The 23,186-nt window shown below is 46.9% G+C and overlaps 1 protein-coding gene across 1 annotated transcript in view; it reads left to right on the top strand.

The window, feature by feature from the left end:
- Window positions 1-23,186, top strand: part of ABCB6 (ATP binding cassette subfamily B member 6 (LAN blood group)) — a 72,186-nt gene that overhangs the window by 11,445 nt on the left and 37,555 nt on the right. Inside the window, exons 2-6 of the mRNA XM_068246008.1 lie at window positions 5,112-5,651; window positions 12,408-12,545; window positions 18,639-18,822; window positions 21,941-22,033; window positions 22,165-22,357. Of these exons, the coding sequence (XP_068102109.1) occupies window positions 5,133-5,651; window positions 12,408-12,545; window positions 18,639-18,822; window positions 21,941-22,033; window positions 22,165-22,357 (1,127 nt within the window). The 5' untranslated portion in view covers window positions 5,112-5,132. The remainder of the gene's footprint in view (window positions 1-5,111; window positions 5,652-12,407; window positions 12,546-18,638; window positions 18,823-21,940; window positions 22,034-22,164; window positions 22,358-23,186) is intronic.

The raw sequence follows: 23,186 nt of genomic DNA, 5'->3' as shown, positions 1-23,186 counted from the left end.
AAAAAACCCCCAAAAAACAAGCAAGCAGCAAAGCAATTACTTCATTAACATTAATAACCTTTGAACTTTTTTAATAAAAAAACTTAACATTGCAAACCAAACATTAACTTCTTTGCTTACCTGTTTTTTGTTTTTTTTTAACTTACCTCCCGAGGACAAACCTCTCCTCCCCCATGGAACAATGTGCGAAGGGCAAATCGCACAGAGTTGTGGCGAAATACATTACGCAATTTGTCCCAAGTGAAAGGAGAGGTTTCTGGCAGCCCTGTGTATTAGGGTCTCTGGAAACCCGATGTTTGGTTTCACACTGCATATTGACATATCCGGTGGGTCGAGCCCGCCGCACCGTATCGTCCAAAACAGACCTTCAGGCAATACCACAAGAGTAGCATTCGGCCTAGTAATGAACTGCGTCGCCATAGACTAACATGACTTCCGGGCCGATCGATATTGCCACAGAAGCCACGCAGTAACGTAGGCATGCACTAGCGTTAAGTCAAGCACTTCCGGCGTAGGGGGGGACCGCAAAGTGTGACTTTTGCTAGGCATTTTGCCCTAACGCATCGCAGCAGTGTGAAAAAGCACCCTTGTGTGCCTACCGCTGTGTGTGGAGTTCCCTACTCTCTAATAGTGTACCTGCTCGTGGTACCTCTCAAAACACTCCCCTAGGCATAGGCCAGGCTGGTCAGGACAGGTGGGACAATAAACAGTGGTGTCACGCCTTATTCCAGCCCTGCTGCAGACACGACAGCGTTTTCTTCGGATTCGTTGACCTGGGGTAGTCGGAATTGGATAGGCGTAATGCCTTCCATGCAGCCGGCTAGTTGCATCTTGGGGTTGGGCCACGGCACCTCCTGGATACAGGAGTTCCATCACGATCTGTTTATTAAATTGAAGCCAGTTCTCCCAGCCTTACTGTAGAGAACAAAGCTGTTGTAAATTGCCAATTGAATGAGGTAAAAAGACACTTTTTTATACCAGCGTCTTGTTTTTCGGGCAACTAAATAGGACGCTAACCTCTGGTCATTGAAGTCCACCCCTCCCATGTTAGTATTATACTCGTGGACGACAAGGGGTTTTTCAATGACCTCAGTTCGCCGTTGAATTTCAACTGTCGTGTCTGCGTGAATGGTGGACAGGAAGTAAACCTCCCTCTTGTCCTTCCATTTCACCGCGAGCAGGTCGTCAGCACACAAGGCGGCCCTCTGCCCCCGTTGAAGTCTGGTGGTAATGAGCCATTGGGGGAAGCCCCGGCGACTATGCCGCACGGTGCCACAGCATCGGATTTTTTCTATTTTTAAGTGCTGAAAGAGGGCCACACTTGTGTAATAATTGTCCACAAAAAGATGGTACCCCTTCTGGAACAAGGGTGACACCAAGTCCCACACAACCTTTCCACTGCTCCCCAGGTAGTCAGGGCATCCGACCGGCTCCAATTTTGAGTCTTTTCCCTCATAGACCCTAAAATAAGATGTATAGCCTGTGGCCCTTTCACAGAGCTTATACAGTTTCACCCCATACTGGGTGATACTGGGTGACACTAGTGATACTGAAAAAGTGACAGTTTTCACTGATCACTGTTTTTAGATCACTAGGATAGTGACAGGGGGGTGGTGGTGAGTGGGGAATCAGAGGCAATCAGAAACAATCACAGGACAATCAAAGGCAATCGCAGGCCAATCACAGGGCACTCAATTCACGGGACAATCAAAGCCAATCACGGGACAATCAAAGCCAATCACAGGCCAATCAAACCAATCACGGCACAATCAAAGCCAATCGCGGGACAAAGCCGATCACGGGACAATGAAAGCCAATCACGGGACAATCAAAGCCAATCACAGGCCAATCAAAGCCAATCACAGGCCAATCAAAGCCAATCACAGGCCAATCACAGGCCAATCAAAGCCAATCACGGGACAATCACCGGACAATCACGGGACAATCAAATACAATTACAGCACAATCAAATTGAATGTCAGCACAATTAAATTGAATGTCAGCACAATCAAATGCAATTACAGCACAATCAATTACAATGCACTGGGAAGGTGATTGGGGGGGGGGGGGGGGGGGTCTGAGGGCGATCAGAGGGTGTGGGGGGTTGACTAGGTGTCCGCACGGGGCAGACTGGGTCCTGATCTGGTGGGTGGCAGACACAGGGGGTGACGATAGATCAGTGAGGGATTACAGGGGAGAATAGATGTAAACAATGCACTGGGGAGGTTATCAGCAGGGGGGGGCTGAGGGCAATCTGAGGGTCTGGGTGGGTGATCAGGTGCCCCCAAGGGACAGTTTAGGGTCTGCTCTGATGGGTGGTGGTGACAAGGGGTGATAGGCAGGTGATAAGCAGGTGATAGACAGGTGATCAGTGGGTAAGGCAGCTGTATACAAACGTATACAGTATACAGGGGGGTGGTCTGGGGGGGATCTGAGGGTAGGGAGGGTGATCAGGGTACCCTAGGGGGCAGTTAGGGACCTACCCTAGGGGATAGCGTCCCTAGATAGTGACAGGGAGTGATTGATGGGTTTTTAGGTGGGTGGTGGGGTGCTAGCAGTGGTGTGCTGGGGTGGTCAGGGGGGGTTCTGAGGGCTGGGGTGGGCGATCGAGGGGTCTGTGTGGGGCAAAGAGTGTTTTGCTGCACTTATCTATTGGCTGCCTGTCCTCTCTGATGGTCGCACGACGAGTGACCATCAGCGGAGGAGGCAGCCAGTATGTTACACTTTGTTACAATAACAAAGTGTATTATACACTCTCATTGATGACGCGATCGCCGCACAGCCACCGCTGATGCCGCCCCCGCCGATGGGCGTATTGCGGTCGTTTGGGCCCGGACTTTGCCGCCGCCCATCGGCTGGGGGCGGTCCTCAAGTGGTTAAGAATCCCCCATGAAGAGATGGACTAGTTGAAAACCTGTTGGTTCTGTCGATTACTACCTACTGTAAGTGACAGCAACATAGTAAAAAAGTAATCTATCATTTTACTCTGGGAAAAATGTACTACTTATTTGTATGTGTTTACATGTACTTTACCTTTTACACTTTTTCGTCATAGTGCCCCTATTATTACAGCTATAGCAGCGCAGCAGGATTTTCAGTGTAATTTGTGTGCCGGACCGCGAATTACTGGTCTCTCTGAGTTGCTCTGACCCAGAGGGGAAATAGTGTTTAACACTGCCTGCAATTTCTGCGACAGCACAGAGAGCTGTCATTCGGTTACCCTGCGCCTAACTGACCGGGCGACGGAGTGACTTGTACACTCCTCCAGTTCCTCAGATATTTCTGGTCACAGCCCCCTGGAAAGTCACAGAACGGTGAACAAGCGCATCTGAACTGGGCATGTGCATGTTTCCATTCGTGCATGCCCAGTGAAGGCAAACGTTCACATCTTCTTTCTTTTACTGGGCATGCTCTGTTCAGAACTCGCACATGCCCAGTTCAGATTTACTCATGCATGGCCATGGGCACTTCCTGCAGATAAATTGACTGACTAATTGAATATTGAAAAGTACGGAATGGAAAGGACCCTGAAGACGAGCAGCATGAGGGGTGTCAGGAGGAGAAGTTAATTACAGCAATATATACCTAATTCCAGTTGTCACCCTTCCCTTCTGCATCCTTCTCTAATTATGTGTTAAGCCAGTTAAATATTATGTAGTATTTATATAACGCTGACGTCTTCCACAGCACTTTATAGAGTACATAGTCACGTCACTGGTTGGAGCTCACAATCTAATCCACGCCATAGTCCATCATAGTCTAGGGCCAATTTTAGAGGGAAGCCAATTAACTTATCTGTATGTTTTTGGGATGTGGGAAGAAGTCGGATTGGCTGGGGGTGGGAACCCTGGCTGGGATCCGAACAGGGGATCCAGCACCGTATGGCAAGAGTGCTACGCCACTGTGTGCTGTCCTTAAAGGGACATTATAGCGAAAAATTGAAAAATTTAAATTATGTGCATAGAAAAATAAGAAGTACGTTTTTTCCAGAGTAAAATGAGCCATAAATTACTTTTCTCCTATGTTGCTGTCACTTACAGTGGGTAGTAGAAAACAAGTGACAGGTTTTGGACTAGTCCATCTCTCCATAGGGGATTCTTAGCAAGGCTTTTATTCTTTATAAAGATATTCCCTAGAAAGGATTTAAACAATGATGCTGGCCAGCTTCCCAGCTCACTACACAGTTTTTTGGCAGTTGGACAGAGAAACTGCCATTCACTAAGTGCTTTTTAAAATAAATCCCTGAGAATCCCCTAAGAAGAGATGGACTAGTCCAAACCCTGTCACTTCTCTCAGATTTCTACTACCTACTGTAAGTGACAGCAACATAGGAGAAAAGTATTTTATGGCTCATTTTACTCTGGAAAAAAACTTACTTCTTATTTGTATATGTTTGCACATATTTTACATTTTGCAATTTGTCGCCATAGTGCCCCTTTAATGTCAGTTGTAAAAATGTCTACATCACATGACTGTGGGCACCCGTCATTCACCCAGGATGCAGACACTTTCCTGGTAGAGGTAGGAATTAGAGGAGAACACTGTTATTTAGTATCAGGATATAGTATAACTACTAGAATGAAGGAAGGATGTCAGTGTTTTCTTTGGCTGCCTCTGGATACTGAATACTCCTCCTGTTTCTGCTGAATCATTCACACCTTGCATTGTTAACATCTCTTGTATTCGGTGGCTTGTTTCGAAAAGGGCACCAAATAGTGTATCACTTCAATTGATGTGCCCCTCAACTTTGCTGTGCCCAGTGCAGCAGCCTTTTCTGCCTTACCTAGATCTTTTATTTATTTATTTATTTATTTATTGCTTTTTAATTGTAAAAAAAGAAAAGCAGCGATAGGTATGTACAGGTATACATTTTGCAGGTCTTGCTTTTCTGTGGTGAAACCAAACAAACCTGCTTTTCTGTAGACAGCAAGGCTACATGACATAAACAGTTATATAATGAGTACGTTCATTCTGCACAGTCATTGTGGCATGGCGATGTACTGCGTTGTAGTACGTCACATGATCCCTCTGCTTGTCACTGTGACTTTGGTGTTTTTATTTCATTTTTTGGTAGTTCACTCACTCAAACGTTGTTTTTTTTCCCACCGCAGGTGCAGTACTGCTGACTGGCAATGGTGGCGCTGGGGAGCTACTGTGAACACAATGGCAGCATATCCCAGGCCTGGCTGGACCAAGGCCTGTCTCCATGTTTTTATTTCACCTTGGTCCCTTCGGTGCTTCTCAGCTTCTCCTTCTTCCTTGGAACTCTGCAATCCGCCTGCTATGCCAAGCACAGCCGGACAATGGAGCCCAAATACATCCCTAAGTCCCGCCTGTACCGCCTGCAGCTGGCGTTGTCCATCCTGATGATCCTCCAGGCTCTGGGAGGCCTGATCTGGCAGGCAGCAGGGGGCAACACCATATATGGATACATGATTGTGCATGGCTGTCTGTCCGCCGGGGCCTGGGCCTTCAGCATATGGCTGCTTCATTTGGAGAGGACGAGGGCCCTGGAGCGGGAGAGGAGCCGGGGCCACGGTGCGGTTCTCCTGCTCTTCTGGGCGTTGGCATTTGCGGCTGAGAACCTGGCATTCATATCGTGGCAGAGCCCACACTGGTGGTGGTTGTCAGTGGACAGCACAGTGCAGAAGGTAAGACCTCATCTGGGAATATCTGTCCAAGAAACTTGAGCTGTGTACAAGACTTAACATTTTAGTATGTTTACTTAGGCTAAGTTCACACTGAGAGTAAACACTGGGGGTGACGGGGAAAGGGCAGCAAAAATAAAGAATTTGGTTCAGTGCTGACGTTCGAACCAATGTTCATACTGGTGACTGGTGTTGTGTTATGCAGATGTGGACATCTTTGTACCATTTCATGAGCACTCTCTTATGGGAGATTACCACTGCAAATGGGCACAGCACTAACGTCGCAGTCAAATATGCAACATTGATATGGCTTCCATACCCGATGCTTGCCGTCACTAGTGTGCATCTAGACGAGGAATGTCCAAAGTCCGGCCCGGGGGCCAAATGTGGCCCGCCAAGAAGTTCTCTACAGTTGCTAATACCAAGTGGCCTGCAGGCTGTAGCTGCGGTGTCGCATGCAGGGGCCACCTTGTATTGCCATTTTGCCTCCCCCTTTGCTCACCTGTAGGTTATCAGCCACCACTGTAGCAGTCGCTGATTAGCAGCAGAAGCAACCACTGATTAGCAGCCGCCACTATGCCAGTAACAGCCACTGATTAGCAGCCGCCACTGTGCCAGCAGCAGTAACAGCCACTCATTAGCAACTGCCACTATGCCAGCAGCAGTAACAGCCACTGATTAGCAGCTGCCACTATGCCACCAGCAGTAACAGCCACTGATTAGCAGCTGCCACTGTGCCAGCAACAGTAACAGCCACTGATTGACAGCAGCCACCACTATGCCAGCAGCAGTAACAGCCACTGATTAGCAGCTGCCACTATGCCAGCAGCAGTAACAGCCACTGATTAGCAGCTGCCACTGTGCCAGCAGCATTAACAGCCACTGATTTAGCAGCCGCCACGATGCCAGCAGCAGTAACAGCCACTGATTAGCAGCTGCCACCGTGCCAGCAGCATTAACAGCCACTGATAAGCAGCTGCCACCGTGCCAGCAGCAGTAACAGCCTCTGATTAGCAGCCTCCACTGTATCAGCAGCAGTAATGGCCACTGATTAGCAGCTGCCACTGTGCCAGCAGCTAATCAGTGGCCATTACTGCTGCTGACACAGCCACTGATTAGCAGCTGCCACTGTGCCACCAGCAGTAACAGCAACTGATTAGCAGCTGCCATTGTGTCAGCAGCAGCAGCAGTAACAGCCACTGTTTAGCAGCTGCCACTATGCCAGCAACAGTAACAGCCACTGATTAGCAGCCGCCGCCCCGCCAGCAGCAGTAACAGCCACTGATTAGCAGCCGCCTCTGTGCCAGTAGCAGTAACAGCCACTGATTAGCAGCCGCCCTGTGCCAGCAGCAGTAACAGCCACTGATTAGCAGCCGCCACTGTGCCAGCAGCAGTAAAAGGCACTGATTAGCAGCCGCCACTGTGCCACCAGCAGTAACAACCACTGATTAGCAGCTGCCTCTGTGCCACCAGCAGTAACAGCCACTGATTAGCACCTGTCACTGTGCCAAGCAGTAAAAGCCACTTATTAGCAGCTGCCACTATGGCAGCAGCAGTAACAGCCACTGATTAGCAGCCGCCACTATGGCAGCAGCAGTAACAGCCACTGATTAGCAGCCACCACTATGCCAGCAGCAGTAACAGCCACTGATTAGCAGCCACCACTATGCCAGCAGCAGTAACAGCCACTGATTAGCAGCTGCCACTATGCCAGCAGCAGTAACAGCCACTGATTAGCAACTGCCACTATGCCAGCAGCAGTAACAGCCACTGATTAGCAGCTGCCACTGTGCCAGCAGCATTAACAGCCACTGATTTAGCAGCTGCCACCAGGGCTGTGGAGTCGGAGTCGTGGAGTCGGGCAATTTTGGGTGCCTGGAGTCGGAGTCGAGAAAAAATGCACCGACTCCGACTCCTAATGAATTTGTAACTGTAATTAAAATAGAAAATATGATAAAATGTTCTATTTCTCAGATAATAGTCATTAAAAATAATGTATATATACAGTAATAGCTGTGCTTAGTCCACAAAAATGAAATAAACCAATCAAAATTAGTTACTTGTGCTGCTTCAATAAAGCAGTCCCCGTATTTTTAAGGTCAGATATACATATCTGATTGTGACTGTATATATGATGTGTACACAGGAATCTCTTATATATACTAAATAACATCTATGCTGTAAGAATAAAGCCTGATGTGTAGCTGTGTCACTAATAGAGATGGTCAATGAGATGGAAATAATTCTGCACTGATGCTGATTTATGCAAATGTATGCACTCCCTTTGCTGATGAAATCAAATAATTTGATATGTTGTTAAAATTTGGTTTGGTGACTACAAATTAAAGGGTAACTGAGACGGATGAAAAGTAAAGTTTTATACATACCTGGGGTTTCCTCCAGCCCCCTTCAGGCTAATCAGTCCCTCGCTGTCCTCCACCACCCGAATCTTCTGCTATGAGTCCTGGTAATTTAGCCAGTCAGCGCTGTCCGGCCGCATGCCGCTCCCACAGCCAGGAACATTCTGCACCTGCGCAATAGTGCTGTGCAGGTGTAGTACGTTCCTGGCGGCGGAGTGTGTGCATGCGCACTACGCCCGACTGGCTCAAGTACCTGGACTCATAGCAGAAGATCCAGGTGGTGGAGGAGGACAACGAGGGACTGATTATCCTGAAGGCGGCTGGAGGAAGCCCTAGGTATGTATAAAACTTTAGTTTCATCTGTCTCAGGTTTACTTTGTTACACAGTAGTACTATACTCTACATATGCACTCCCCACAGAGCTGCAGGGAATCTACTGAGAATGCTGTGCGCATTTAACACAGAGGTGTTGTCTGTTTGCAATCTCCTCATTCCCCTGCAGAGTACCTGCACATCATTCTTACATGTACCCACACTTACATTGCCTAGGGCCTGATAGATGTTCTTTGTTCCGGTTTGTACCTTTTACAAGTACTCTTACCAAGGACTAGTTTTAGTCTAAAGGGAATAAATATAGTAGTCTACATATCCTTCACACTTCAGTTGTCTTGTAAAATTCCTAAGCGTTGGCAGTTAAGAGACGAATTTCATGTTACATTGTTGATTTTAATCAACAAAATTGTAATATGCAAATTAGAGGAGTCGGAGTCGGTGGAATCCTAAACTGAGGAGTCGGAGTCGGTGGATTTTTGGACCGACTCCACAGCCCTGGCTGCCACCGTGCCAGCAGCATTAACAGCCACTGATTAGCAGCTGCCACTGTGCCAGCAGCAGTAACAGCCACTGATTAGCAGCTGCCACTGTGCCAGCAGCAGTAACAGCCACTGATTAGCAGCCACCACTATGCCAGCAGCAGTAACAGCCACTGATTAGCAGCCACCACTATGCCAGCAGCAGTAACGGCCACTGATTAGCAGCTGCCAATGTGCCAGCAGCAGTAACAGCCTCTGATTAGCAGCCGCCACTATGGCAGCAGCAGTAACAGCCACTGATTAGCAACCACCACTATGCCAGCAGCAGTAACAGCCACTGATTAGCAGCTGCAACTATGCCAGCAGCAGTAACAGCCACTGATTAGCAACTGCCACTATGCCAGCAGCAGTAACAGCCACTGATTAGCAGCTGCCACTATGCCAGCAGCAGTAACAGCCACTGATTAGCAGCTGCCACTGTGCCAGCAGCATTAACAGCCACTGATTTAGCAGCTGCCACGATGCCAGCAGCAGTAATAGCCACTGATTAGCAGCTGCCACTGTGCCAGCAGCATTAACAGCCACTGATAAGCAGCTGCCACCGTGCCAGCAGCAGTAACAGCCTCTGATTAGCAGCCTCCACTGTATCAGCAGCAGTAGTGGCCACTGATTAGCAGCTGCCACTGTGCCACCAGCAGTTACAGCAACTGATTAGCAGCTGCCCATTGTGTCAGCAGCAGTAACAGCCACTGATTAGCAGCTGCCACTATGCCAGCAACAGTAACAGCCACTGATTAGCAGCTGCCACTGTGCCAGCAGCAGTAATGGCCACTGATTAGCAGCTGCCACTGTGCCAGCAGCAGTAACAGCCACTGATTAGCAGCCGCCACTATGCCATCAGCAGTAACAGCCACTGATTAGCAGCCGCCACTGTGCCAGCAGCAGTAACAGCCACTGATTAGCAGCTGCCACTGTGCCAGCAGCAGTAACAGCCTCTGATTAGCAGCCTCCACTGTATCAGCAGCAGTAATGGCCACTGATTAGCAGCTGCCACTGTGCCAGCAGCAGTAACAGCCTCTGATTAGCAGCCTCCACTGTGCCAGCAGCAGTAATGGCCACTGATTAGCAGCTGCCACTGTGCCAGCAGCAGTAATGGCCACTGATTAGCAGCTGCCACTGTGCCAGCAGCAGTAACAGCAACTGAATTGCAGCCGCCACTTTGCCACCAGCTGTAACAGCCACTGATTAGCAGCGGCCACTATGCCATTATCAGTATGCCTGCATACTGAGAGGAACGTGCACACGGTATATGGGTTATTGTCACAGGCATAGTGTACCTAACGGCAATCAGCAAAATTGTGTTTAATTTTGCTAGTTTGGCCCCCTAGCGCTCTCAAGAATGCCAACAAGGCACTTGGCCTAAAAAGTTTGGGCACCCCTGATCTAGACAGACAGCAAAATGGTATCATGTACATTTTAAAAGCAATCTGTAATGAAAAAAAAAAGCCCTTTGGGGGACACTTACCTCGGGGTCCTAACGAGGCTTTCCCCATCCTCCTCCGTTCAGTTGACGGGACCCCTGAAGGGCGGCGATGTAAATATTTACCTGCCGCGATCCTGCACAGGCGCACTCGCGGCTCTCCATTGAGTTTAAGGCGGAAATAGCGGAACCTGATCAGATCCGCTCTACTGTGCAGGTGCGAGTCCTTTGCGCCGGCGCAGTGCAGCGGATACAATCGGGTTCAGCTATTTCCGCCTTACCCAAACTGCGCCTGTGCAGAATCGCGGAGTGGTAAATATATCATCCCTTGTCAAGCTTGTCGGAGGAGCCAGTGCTGAATTTCTCCAAGCTTCAGAGGTCGGGGAAGCCTCATTGGGACCCTGAGGCTTTCCCCTCCCAAGGTAAGTATCCCCTGAGGGTTTTTTTTTGTTACAGGTTCTCTTTAATACAACATTTCTGTACCCGAGACAAATTGGGGGGGGGGGGGGGGGGGGGGGAAACAATAGATCAATACTTACCGAAGAAGAAAGAAGCCTCAGGATTCAGCAGAGGCTTTCTGTATCCTCCCTGCCCTCACTATTGCCATGCACAGACCCCTGGATATGTCCACACTTGAGATATTTCCTGTTACATGCCCCCGGGACCTCCATTTGTGGCTATAATATGAAAACTGGTAGTCCATGGGACAGAAAATTCTAGAGTACCAACTAACTCTTCTCCACTCTGAAAAAAATAGTGTTAATTGTTTTTATCTTTCACTCTGGGAAAGATATCCCCATTTCCTGTCTGGGCAGGAAATGATGAAATCATACCGAGCGGGTGCGTTTTCTATGCAACTGGGAACTGAGCCTATCAGTAGAAACTATTTGTGTGCATTTCAGGGAGTAGATGCTGAACGATTGCATGACTTCAATTGGCAAATAACTAGAAGAGGTTTCAAACCTGTATGAATAGATGCACAGCTGCAGGCAAGCAGAGCTACAGAATAGTTATTTTTTCAGTGCTAAAGCCTTTAACTTGAAGGTTATACTTGCAAATTAAACTGATCAAAATCATTTTATCCAAAAATGTTCAGTTTTGCGTGTAGTATGGCTATGAGTGAGGATACATACCTATGTAGAAGGTAGGTTCTGGATAACATAGAGCCTGCCCGGGCTGTCCTGTTGTTCCTGCACCCTGCATTGTACATTGAAGTTATCCGACTGGCTGGGTCTTTGGCACTCCTTTGGCAGCCCTCGGAACTACTTGAAGACTCTAGTACTTCTGAAGACTATCCCTACTGCACATGCGCAAACCTGAACTTGTGCATGTGCAGTATGGATGCCCTCGTCTATGGAAGTACTTGGGGACACGAGAACTTCTGAGAGCTGCCTGAGAGGGGCCTAGCCAGTCGAGTACCCTAAACGGCGTCCTATCCAGAGCCTTCCCTCTACATAGGTGGGTATCTAACCTGAACCCTCCAGGTTCTCTTTAATATTGCTGCTTGATTGTAGTGTATTTGCGATTGTCCTGCCAGTTGGATGTAATTATTAGTGACTGTACTGCCAGTTGGATGTAATGTATTTGTGACTGTACTGCCAGTTGGATGTAATGTATTTGTGATTGTACTGCCAGTTGGATGTATTTGTGACTATACTGCCAGTTTAGATGTAATTATTAGTGACTATACTGCCAGTTGGATGTAATGTATTTGTGACTGTACTGCCAGTTGGATGTAATGTATTTGTGACGATACTGCCAGTTGGATGTAATTATTAGTGACTATACTGCCAGTTGGATGTAATGTATTTGTGACTGTACTGCCAGTTGGATGTAATGTATTTGTGATTGTACTGCCAGTTGGATGTAATGTATTTGTGATTGTACTGCCAGTTGGATGTAATGTATTTGTGATTGTACTGCCAGTTGGATGTAATGTATTAGTGACTATACTGCCAGTTGGATGTAATGTATCTGTGATTATACTGCCAGTTGGATGTAATGTATTTGTGACGATACTGCCAGTTAAATGTAATGTATTTGTGACGATACTGCCAGTTGGATGTAATGTATTTGTGACTTATTGCTTCTGCTGCTGTCTGCACAGGTGGGACTGGCTCTCTGGACGCTGCGCTATGTCTGCACGCTCTTCCTGTTCATGCTGGGAATGGTGGCACCCGGCCGGCCGCGCAAGCCCTACATCATCCTCATCAATGAAGATGAGAGAGATGTGGAGAACACTCAGGTGAGAGGATTGTCATATCTGTGTAGCTGCGGAGGTACTGCGAACTGACTGGTCCTGTGACTCCCCTGGCTGGGAAGCCATATGCTGTCCAAAAAGCCTGGACTAGGCTGTTTAACAATGTCCTGCTGAAAGGTGGGTGGGATATGCTACCCACACATCTTGGATGGTATGTTCTCTGACACTGAACTACAGCTTGCATAGCTGCTGTAAGAGCAGGTCAGTAAACTCCCTGCCTTGTCTCTCTGCATCTTCCTGGACAGGATACGCTTTTGATCAGAGGGAAGAGCCTCAGCTGGCTTTTCTTCCCTTTGCATGCTCTTGGAACCCCCAGATTGGTGTATTAAAAGTTCTATATCTGTACTGGAGACACCCAGGGATCACTGAACATGCCTTAGGGCTCGAACCCACTAGAGAGTTTTGGATCGCTGACAGTCGCCAGTCGATTTTAAAAAAGCACTTTGCCAATGTATTAACCCGCTAATGAGATTGCAATTAAGGTTAATCGCAATCGCAGGACATGCAGCATTTTGGGCGAGTTTGCTCTCAATGCTATGAAAATAGATTTTCCCGCGATTTGGGGGCCAAGCGTTTTGAGTTTTTAAATAAAGTTAATTATCCCAATGTCTGATTTCCGCCTGTAGCCCCGCCCCTAGCAGAAGAGGTCACAGGCCCTTCTCTGATTGGTCCTAGAGAAGCACCTATGACCTCTTCCATTAGGGGCCGGGGCTACGGACAGAAGCCGGACATCAAGACACCTGGAAAGTATAATAATGTTTATTTAAAAAAACAGCGAAACATGATCACAATCGCCCTAAGAATCGCTGCACACAGCACATGCGTGATTTAAAAGAACTGCAGCGATTCCTAGTGGGTTCCAGCCCTTAGTGAATTGGGCCATTATGTCCCAGCATGCCTTGCAGGCTGATTGGACTTCCTCTCTAAATGTGAGTTCTGTGATGACTTGTGTCAGTGTGCTGAGTAAGGGGAGGCATTGTGCTCTTCCCCCTATGAGCCCGGACTGCTGTGTGCTCTTCCCCTATGAGCCCCGGCCCTGTACAATAATGGTAATGCTTTACTCTGCTTTTATCATTTCCATTTACTTATTTGTAGAGGATTTATAAACTTGCTGATAAATGTACTACATTACGCTAATTTGTCAATTTATACAGTTTGGAAATGGAATTGATTGTTCCAAATTCTAAGCTACATAAAATATGCATCAACTAGAAATTATTATTTATGGCGTTTTATTGCACATCCATTTTTGCAGTAACAGTTAGTGTTTGAATTTAGTATAGTGGATTTAAACGCCGGAATACTCCTGATTGCCATTGTTCAGCACCTGAACAAGTGGACAGGGTCAGGAGGAGTTCACGGCCATGTGTGTATCACGTGTCTCCAATAGTTCCTCCTTCCGGTTTGGAAGCTGCGGATGGGAATATCCGGGTGTTCGAATTTACCAAAGTTGCTTTAGACTTTTTTGGGGGCAAAATAACAAAAGCTATGACGATGATACCTTTAAAAGAGTATTGTAGGGGGGTCGGGGGAAAAAAGAGTTGAACTTACCTGGGGCTTCTAATGGTCCCCCGCAGACATCCTGTACCCGCGCAGCCACTCACCGATACTCCGGTCCCTGCCTCCAGTTCACTTCTGGAATTTCTGACTTTAAAGTCAGAAAACCACTTCATCTGCACGGCCATGTCCTCACTCTCGCTGACATCACCAAGAGCGTACTGCACATGTGCAAACCGTATTGGGCCTGCGCAATACACTCCTGGTGACGTTAGCCGGAGCGAGGGCGCGCCGTGCAGTGATTTTCCAACTTTAAAGTTAGAAAATCCAGTAGTGAACTGGAGGCGGGGCCGGAGCATCTGTGAGTGGCTGCGGGGGCACAGAACCGGAGCAGTGCTTTTCAGCGCTGCTAGGTTTGAGCGCAGCCGGCGCCTCCATAGACTTCAATAGGAATCACTCCTATTGAAGCGCTCAGTGAGTAACGTCGGCTCCTTCAGAGGATGGAGCCGAGGTTGCTTAAAAACATAATAATTGGGCCTCCAGCAATCGCTGGAAGCCGAATTATTTCATTCCCCCGCTATCCATGGCGGCCTGGAGGGGGAATAGTAATTAAATCGGCCGGACTTGTGCAGAATCAGCTATATACCGCTGTATCCTGAGCCCAAGTCTACCGGCGCCGATTTCAAATGTACTCCACAAAACGTATGCGGGGGACCTTTAGAAGCCCCAGGTAAGTTCAACTCTGTTTCCCTCTACCCCCCTACAGTAGTCCTTTAACCTCCCTGGCAGTTTGATTATTTCCAGATTTTAGTCTAAAAGCGGTGCAGTTTTTTAGCATGCTTTTAGATGCTAAATTTGGGGGGAAAAAACACACTACAGAGAGATTTGCAGCAGCCTCATCACTGCAATTCTCCCTCCGTCCTCTGGGTGGCGCTGTAACCCTGTAGTGAGATTGCTGTCTGTCCTCATGATGGCAAGACTGTGTACTTACCAGGGAGATGCAGAGCCTCTGAGGACAAGAAGAAGAATGGGTGCCGGCGTCTGGATCCCGGGGAAGTTGAGTTAAAACGCCTGCTGCGCGCTGCACTCTATATAGAGCTCGTGGCAGCCACCACAAGTCAGGCTCGGGGTTACCGCTCCTGGCTGCTTTTTTCTACCCTGAGCCTGACTCAGGATAACCGCCAGGGAAGTTAAAGGAAATATGAGGTGAAAATAAACTGATGAGATAAACAATTGTATCTATCCTCCTACTCCTAAAAAATGACCTTATTTTTAGATATCCAACGGTTTTATTTTATGTTTAAATTTACTTTTTTAATTTTTTTTGTTTCGTTGCTGCTCAGCGACACATGCATTGAAGTAAGCCAGAGCTAAGAACTATGAGCTATTATTAACCCCTTTTATCTCTTTCCTGCTCTCAGAAGCCATTTTCTGCCAAGAAAGTGTTTTATGTAAAACTTTATCAGTGAGGGCCAACCAGGCCAGAAACTGTCACTTGCATACCTGATAGTTAACTCTTTCAGGCAGAGAAATAAATAAGGAACACGGCATACCGGTAGTTATTTGTGTGCTAGGCACTGTACATACACATGTCTATCTCATCATGTCACATGTTACCTTGTGTATCCTGTAATGATTTAACCTACAGACAAGGATTTCTTGCAGGCTTTTGAAACACAAGTGGCTAAAGCTTGGTTCACATTGCTGGCTGCCTGTATACAGTGCATTATGGGTTTTTGTCTTCTGCGCTTCTGGATGCCCCCGCCCCATAGAACAACAGCAAAAAAGAGATTCCTTACAAACTGTCAGCACTACCAAAATGTATAAAATATAATCTGTATTCAACTCATCAAGCCATGTAACCAGACTTGTAAAGTTTAAAAAAAAAAAATGAAATCAGAGAAATCTCAGGCATTCCTATCTATACTAGGTTAGTGTATAAATTCTTTATTAGTTTGCGTGACTACACTTGTTCTGATTCCTGCTTTATGATCAGGCCATGGGACTTCTTTATTTCATAGCAACAAAACTTTTTTCTATTGTTTCCTTAAAGGACTTACGAGGTGAAATCTTAAAAAAAGTCAAATACCTGTATGCTCATTTAAGGCACGGAGGACGCCGTCCGCGCCCTCCGTGCCATTCCGCCGGGTCCCCTGCGCTCAATAGCCCCCCCGGCCGGGTCCTGGCCGCTTGGCCCGGGTCCCGGCCGCTTGGCCCGGGTCGGGCTCTCTTGGCTGCACAAAGATGGCTGCATGAGCCGGCCGCGGCTGCGCAGTCCGCTTAGCCGCGAGTGCGGCTGCGTAGCTCTAGGGCCAACCCCCCGATCCACACAACTTGTAGCGTGGATCGGGGGGTTGGTCCTAGAGCTGCGCAGCCGCACTCGCGGCTAAGCGGACTGCGGCTGGCTCATGCAGCCATCTTTGTGCAGCCAAGAGAGCCCGACCCGGGCCGAGCGGCCGGGACCCGGCCGGGGGGCTATTGAGCGCAGGGGACCCGGCGTAATGGCGCGGACGGCATCCTCCGTGCCTTAAATGAGCATAAAGGTATTTCACTTTTTTTAAGATTTCACCTCGTAGGTCCTTTAACACCATTATCACATGATTATATTAACGCCAATTACAGGAATTATTTTCTTCCCCGCCCCATCTAACCTAAAGAGGTCACCTCCCAAATTCCCTGCATATTCCTCAATAAGGATTCTCATCTTTGAAGGTCGCAGGAAACCTCAAACAATGGCAAACTTAGTATACATGGATATATAACACTTAATGTGTTTCACAGATCAAAGTCCACTTCTTCAGGAAAGACAGCAGAGTCCTTCTGTCTCTGTATATGAAGAATGAGCAGTCACCTAATGGGCAAAGAGCTGCTGCTTTTAAGACACAGACAACACACAGAACATTTATATCACGTTTTTTTCCTGGCGGACTCAAAGCGCCAGAGCTGCAGCCACTAGGACACGCTCTATAGGCAGTAGCAGTGTTAGGGAGTCTTACCCAAGGTCTCCTACTAAATAGGTGCTGGTTTACTGAAGAGGCAGAGCCGAGATTCGAACTCTGGTTTCCTGTGTCAGAGGCAGAGCCCTTAACCAGTACACTATCCAGCCAAAGTGGAATGAAACTCTATATTAACTGAAAAATAAAAAATCTAATAAGAAATTACTTATTTAGCTTACCTCTCCTGATGTTTTTAGTGTTTACTGTCAGTTAGGCGAAATGTGCTATGAAAAAAAAAAATAGTATATATCTGCTGGTTTTCACTTACTGTTTCTCGGCAGTGCTAAAAGTGACATCACTTCTGCCCTTTTCTTCATCTCAGCTCAGTGTTAATTCTCCCTCCCTATGGCTACAGTTTACTGTCACTACCACAGCACACATCGCCAAGACAACAGGCTCACATCGCTGTGTAAACTCTTTCATAGTGTCCTTGTCTTATTCAAAATAGGAAGCTTTCGGTTATTTGCATGCTGAGATAAGTTTGTTACTGTAGCCCCCCCCCCAAAAAAAAATCCCTCTGGCACTGCATAGTTCCTGCAATTAGGTAAAAGCACCCAGACCAGGTAAAAAGAAAAAAAATGGTGGAACATAAAGGGATCTATATTAGAAAAAAATGGGTTTACCTATATTGTTGGGTCACCAACTAATTTGGTGATTTTTTTTTGGGGGGGGGGGGAGTGGAGGGTTGTAACGACTCCCTTTAAGAAATCATGTTAGATTAGCTTAAAAATTGGCCTAGCCTAATGTTGGCACAGCAAAGCCTAAATACTAGAGAGGTGTTCCCCAACCCTGTCCTCAAGGCCCACCAACAGTGCATGTTTTGTGGAAATCCACAGAGGTAGTTAATCAGCTCTGCTGAGACTAATGACCTCACCTGTGCATGTTTGTGGTTTTCTGCAAAACATGAACTGTTGGTGGGCCTTGAGGACAGGGTTGGGGAACTCTGTACTAGAGAATGGTATATCCTATTATATGTAACCAAGAGTTGGTGATAACATATCATACTAAAATACACATACATACATACAATAAAAACGAGCTCTAGGTCTCTTGTAACACTGCCGCATATTAGTGCGCATGCACGCGCGCCCGTCCGCCCCTGCGCGCTCACCCACCCACCCGCCCGCCCGCCGGTTCCTTGGCCCGTCCTCCTGTCCCAACGGCTGTCCGTGCTGCGCACATGTGCAGTAGCAAAAAAACCACAGACACAGGGACAGGATGACGCAGGGACTGGTTAGGTTTTATTATATAGGATATTTAAGAAGGTGCTGATTTGAAAGATCTAATGCTGTCCTGAAATATAGTCTAAACAATACAGACTGTCACAGCGCCTGTTAGCACAGCCAACTCACTGGTCCAGAGCTGCTTATTCAGTTATTTCCTACCTTCCCGCTAATGTAAATATCTTTAGGTCATTTGCCACCACGTAGCTGAGTCTTGTCCTCAGCAGCCTCAAGAAGCCTGACTTTTTTTTTCCTGCTGAAGATTATTATTGGGCAATTTAAATGTACTGTTTCTGCTGGAGTAGGGATGCTGTTTTCACTAAATAACCACTTTGTCTCACTCTTTTTTCCTGTCCTCTCAGCCTCTACTGCGAAATCAGAACCAGTCCACCTGGCAGGGATTCTGGAAGAAAGTGCGTCTGCTGGTCCCGTATCTGTGGCCGCGAGGGAATGTGCTGCTGCAGCTTCTGGTCCTCCTCTGCATGGGTCTGATGGGCGTGGAAAGAGCCATCAATGTCTTTGTCCCCATCTATTACAAGACAATAGGTGACATGCTTGTTCAAAGGGGACCTGTCTATTTGTCTTGCTTGCAGCAGAAATGTCTCGTTCAGAGAGAACCTGTCAATTTCCCATCAGATAGGTCAAATCGATTATTTCCAACAGGTCCGATCTGATTTCCAATAATTTTTCTGATCGTATTTTGTATAGAAGTGATTGGAAAATCGATCAGAAAAACTATTGGGAATTAAATCGGACCTGTCGGAAATAATCAATTCAACGCATCTATCTCACGGGAAATGTCATGGTGTGTATTAGAGAAATGTAGTCTATGCAGCCTATGTCCATCCTGTCCACGATAGAAGCTGCAGTCAGTATTGATGTCATTTCCTGTCTTCTCAAAGAAGCTAGGAGGTAAACAGGAAGCAAAGCCTATAATGTGGGCAATAGACAGTCTGTGGCAGGGATGTCAGAAGCCCCTCCCAGACTAGCAGAAGCAACGCCTCCAGTCTCCTTTGGGAGGGGGGGGGGGGATGACATCACTGCCAGTGTGGATTAGAGGGGCAATAGGCAGCAGTGGCCAAATCTCTGCACCTGAATATCCAGAGTTGGAGGTCCAGTCTAGTTTTATCATTCAGTTCAATAACTGCACTTTAATGCTTAATCGTTCCCTCGCCGGTTTCCTCCGACAGCTGGATCCTCTGCTAAATGCCCAGTTTACGCCGCAAGTCGGGGCGTACTGCGCCTGTGCTGCCTGGCGGACTTACCGGGCTGCCTAGCGAGAAATCCTGGAGGCGGGGGAGGATGGCGAGGGATCGATTAGGCTGAAGGAAGCCCCAGGTATGTATAATTTTTTTTATTTTTCTCCATCTCAGGTACACTTTAAGTACACTTATTCTTTCAAATGAGGCTTCTGTTCAATAATGTGGTATACTTGCATCATACATGTTTGCCCTGTTTTTTAAAATAAAAGCATGCCTTCTAGTATTTACAGTTAGAGTAGGTTGCCACTTGAGCCGGACCTCCAACAGTCGGTGGGAGCGAACAGTGTAGTGCCCTCTCCGATGGTCCATTTGTGGCCTGGTTGGAGCCCAGGACAGATGCGTTTCCACCATAGGGGATACGGGACACGCATTCGCTCTCCGGGAATAACTGCCAACCGCACACAAGCGCATTCTGCTTGATGCAGCACATCCAACAGATGTGCAGACTCACAAGTGTGAATGGATCCTGTTTATAAAATAGGATCTGTTCCCTGTCAGTTTTTCATTGCAGTTAAATGGACACAAAAATGTTCTTTTTCCACTGTATTGGGAACAGAGCCTGTGCAGTGTGTAAATGAGTTGGTCGCTAAGTCGTGTAGACATACAGGTTGCGTGGTCGGTCATGCGCTTGTTGGACGTGTGTATGAGGCTTCAAACCAGTCCTCTGGAGAGCCACACTCTGTCCTGGGTTGTGGCTGAGAGGTTGACCTGCATGGGGAAGATGAGAGCGCAGGTGGACATGTCACAAGCAGAGAAATAAGCCCAATTTTCACATAGGGATCACCACACACACTGCAGCTAGTCTAGGTAAAGCTGTCACTATACATACAGGGGGGGGGGGGGGGACATAGCATGCCATTTCCTCCCTGCCCCTGAGCCAGCACACAGATAGCAGCCACAGCGACAAAAAGCTCCTGGGGACTTACTGGCAGATGTGAACATTGCTGAGTAGGCAGGGGAGGCGGGACTAACAGCTCACTCTGGACCTGTTCCAAACAAAGTTGTCACTGAAAGAAAGGGAGGTAAATGGAAAACTTACAGTTACTTTTACAGTTACCGCTGGAGTTAAACAGGAACTGTAGTGAAAATAACAATAAATAAAATTGCTTATTTACGTTATTCATTTATAGATTATTAAGTCAGTGTTTGCCCATTGTATAATCTTTTCCTCTCCCTGAAATGTATCACTGGTGGTGACATCACATCTGTAGTCCGGCCAGGTGATCTGTATGGAATGTTGCTTGCTTGGCAGTTGGAAAAAGCCGTTATTTCCCACAATGCAGTGAGGTTCACAGACAGGAGACTGTCAGGACCATATTCATGACATGCTGTGAGGAGGGGGGGAGGTTCTAGTGACCCTCACCCTCCTCTGTACAGTTCCATAGTGTTTAGTGCTTTCCCCTATCTCCCCATATGGCTTCCCTGGTGATCTAGGGCTTCACTTCCAATATAGCTGGTGGTCTAGAGTGGCCCAAACCTAATGCAATTTCAGGGAGAGGATGTGAGGAAACCAATTGGGGGCCACATTTAATGGCTCTGAGGGCCAGATATGGCCCACGGGCCGGAGTTTGACTTGTGTGCTGTAGACTGATGTACTTTTGTAGCAACTGTGTAATGATGGTGGAATTTCACTTTAATCTCTGCTGATGTCTTTAAAGAGAATCTGTATTGTTAAAATCACACAAAAGTAAACATACCAGTGCGTTAGGGGACATCTCCTATTACCCTCTGTCACAATTTCGTTGCTCCTCGCCGCATTAAAAGTGGTTAAAAACAGTTTTAAAAAGTTTGTTTATAAACAAACAAAATGGCCACCAAAACAGGAAGTAGATTGATGTACAGTATGTCCACACATAGAAAATACATCCATACACAGGCAGGCTGTATACAGCCTTCCTTTTGTATCTCAAGAGATCATTTGTGTGTTTCTTTCCCCCTGCATCTCTCATGCACTGAAGTTTCAGGCTGTTAGTTTCTTCCTGCAAACAGCTTTGCCCTTGTCTGTAATTCCTCACTATGTGAAAGCCCAGCCAGCTCAGAGGACGATTTATCCAGCTTGTAAAAGATAAGAGAGAAGAGAGAAGCTGCTCTAATCCTAAATAACACACAGGCAGTGTGCATAGAGGGGCCTGGAAGGGGGAGTTCATAGCAGAACCACAACACTGAAGAACTTGGCAGCCTTCCAGACACAGGCCGACAAGTCTGACAGGGGAAAGATACATTGATTTATTACAGAGACAGTGATAGTATAAAGTGCTGCAGTAAGCCAGAACACATTAGAATAGCTTTTTGAACTTGTAGGATGATAAAAAACAGGATGCAATTTTTGTTACGGAGTCTCTTTAAGCTGAATGTTTGTAGCCGGAATTGTCATCTGATTGTCTATGTTGTCTCCATCACAGTGGATCAGCTGACAGAAGGGGCTGTGTGGCATGCTTTGGCATTAACGGTCTGCATATACGTCCTGCTGAAGCTGCTACAAGGAGGAGGAGCAGGTAACCTAGAGGCGGGGCTCACAGTACTTTGCTGCAGGCATTTATTGTGGCCGTCATGCTGTGCTTAGTAGATTAAGGATTATTCTATAATCTGGTTTGTTATATTTCATGACCTTTCTCCCATCCTTCAGGTGCCACCGGGTTTGTAAGTAATTTACGAACCTTCCTATGGATCCGGGTACAGCAGTACACCAACCGCCAGGTGCAGATCCGCCTCTTCGCCCACCTCCATGCTCTGTCCCTGCGCTGGCATCTTGGGCGCAAGACAGGGGAGGTGTTGCGTAGTGTGGACAGAGGAACCAGCAGCATCAACAGTCTGCTGAGGTACATCCAGAAATCAAACAAATCTTTACTAAAGAAGCAGAGACAGCCATACTATCCCAGGGATAAAAAAATCACACATATAAGTGGATAAATACTTGTTATACTTACATAACATATGTATTGTACTGTACAGGTTTTGATTTCAGTTAATTTTATATAGTAAATAACAAGAAAACTATTCCAGGCATTTTTCATCTTTACTGCCTCTGGCTGAAACCAGTCCTGTTGTCATTTCCTACTTTACTCTTTTTTCTCCTAAAAACTTCACTGTCATATGTAGCGTGCTTTGTAAACACATGTCCACACAATATAGATCATATTTTTAAGCAGCTTCTGCAGAGGGGTGAAGTTTATTTCCCTTCTCAGCCTCATATCACACTAAACTGCCCTCAGCCAATCAGTGAGCAGCAGGAATGTGGGAGAGGAGATAACAAGTTTCCCTCTCCTCAGCAATGTACCAGAATAGAGCCAGGCTGACTGAGAAAAGATTAATAACAGCAGAAACATTTATGATTAGATTGGAATGCTTGCAATGCAGGGTCAGGATGTAGACTACATAATAAACACCGAACAGTGGGTAAATGGAATTTGATTTTGTGGCTGACAATCTCCCACTTTAACGTCTTGTACCCCAGAGGTTTATTCCCCCCCGATGACCAGGTGATTTTTCTACAATTCAGCACTATGTGGCTTTTAATGGTTTATTGCTCAGTTATACAACTTAGCACCCAAATGAATTTTACCTCCTTTTCTTCTCACTAATAGAGCTTTTTTTGGTGGTCTCTGATTGCAGCTGCGATTGTCAGTTATTTTTTTTATTTTATTTTTT

Source organism: Hyperolius riggenbachi, chromosome 7, assembly GCF_040937935.1.
Source record: "Hyperolius riggenbachi isolate aHypRig1 chromosome 7, aHypRig1.pri, whole genome shotgun sequence".
In the NCBI taxonomy this organism is placed as follows: Eukaryota; Metazoa; Chordata; class Amphibia; order Anura; family Hyperoliidae; genus Hyperolius; species Hyperolius riggenbachi.
The sequence above is the reverse complement of the archived record's forward strand: the minus strand, read 5'-3'. Positions and strand labels throughout refer to the sequence as shown.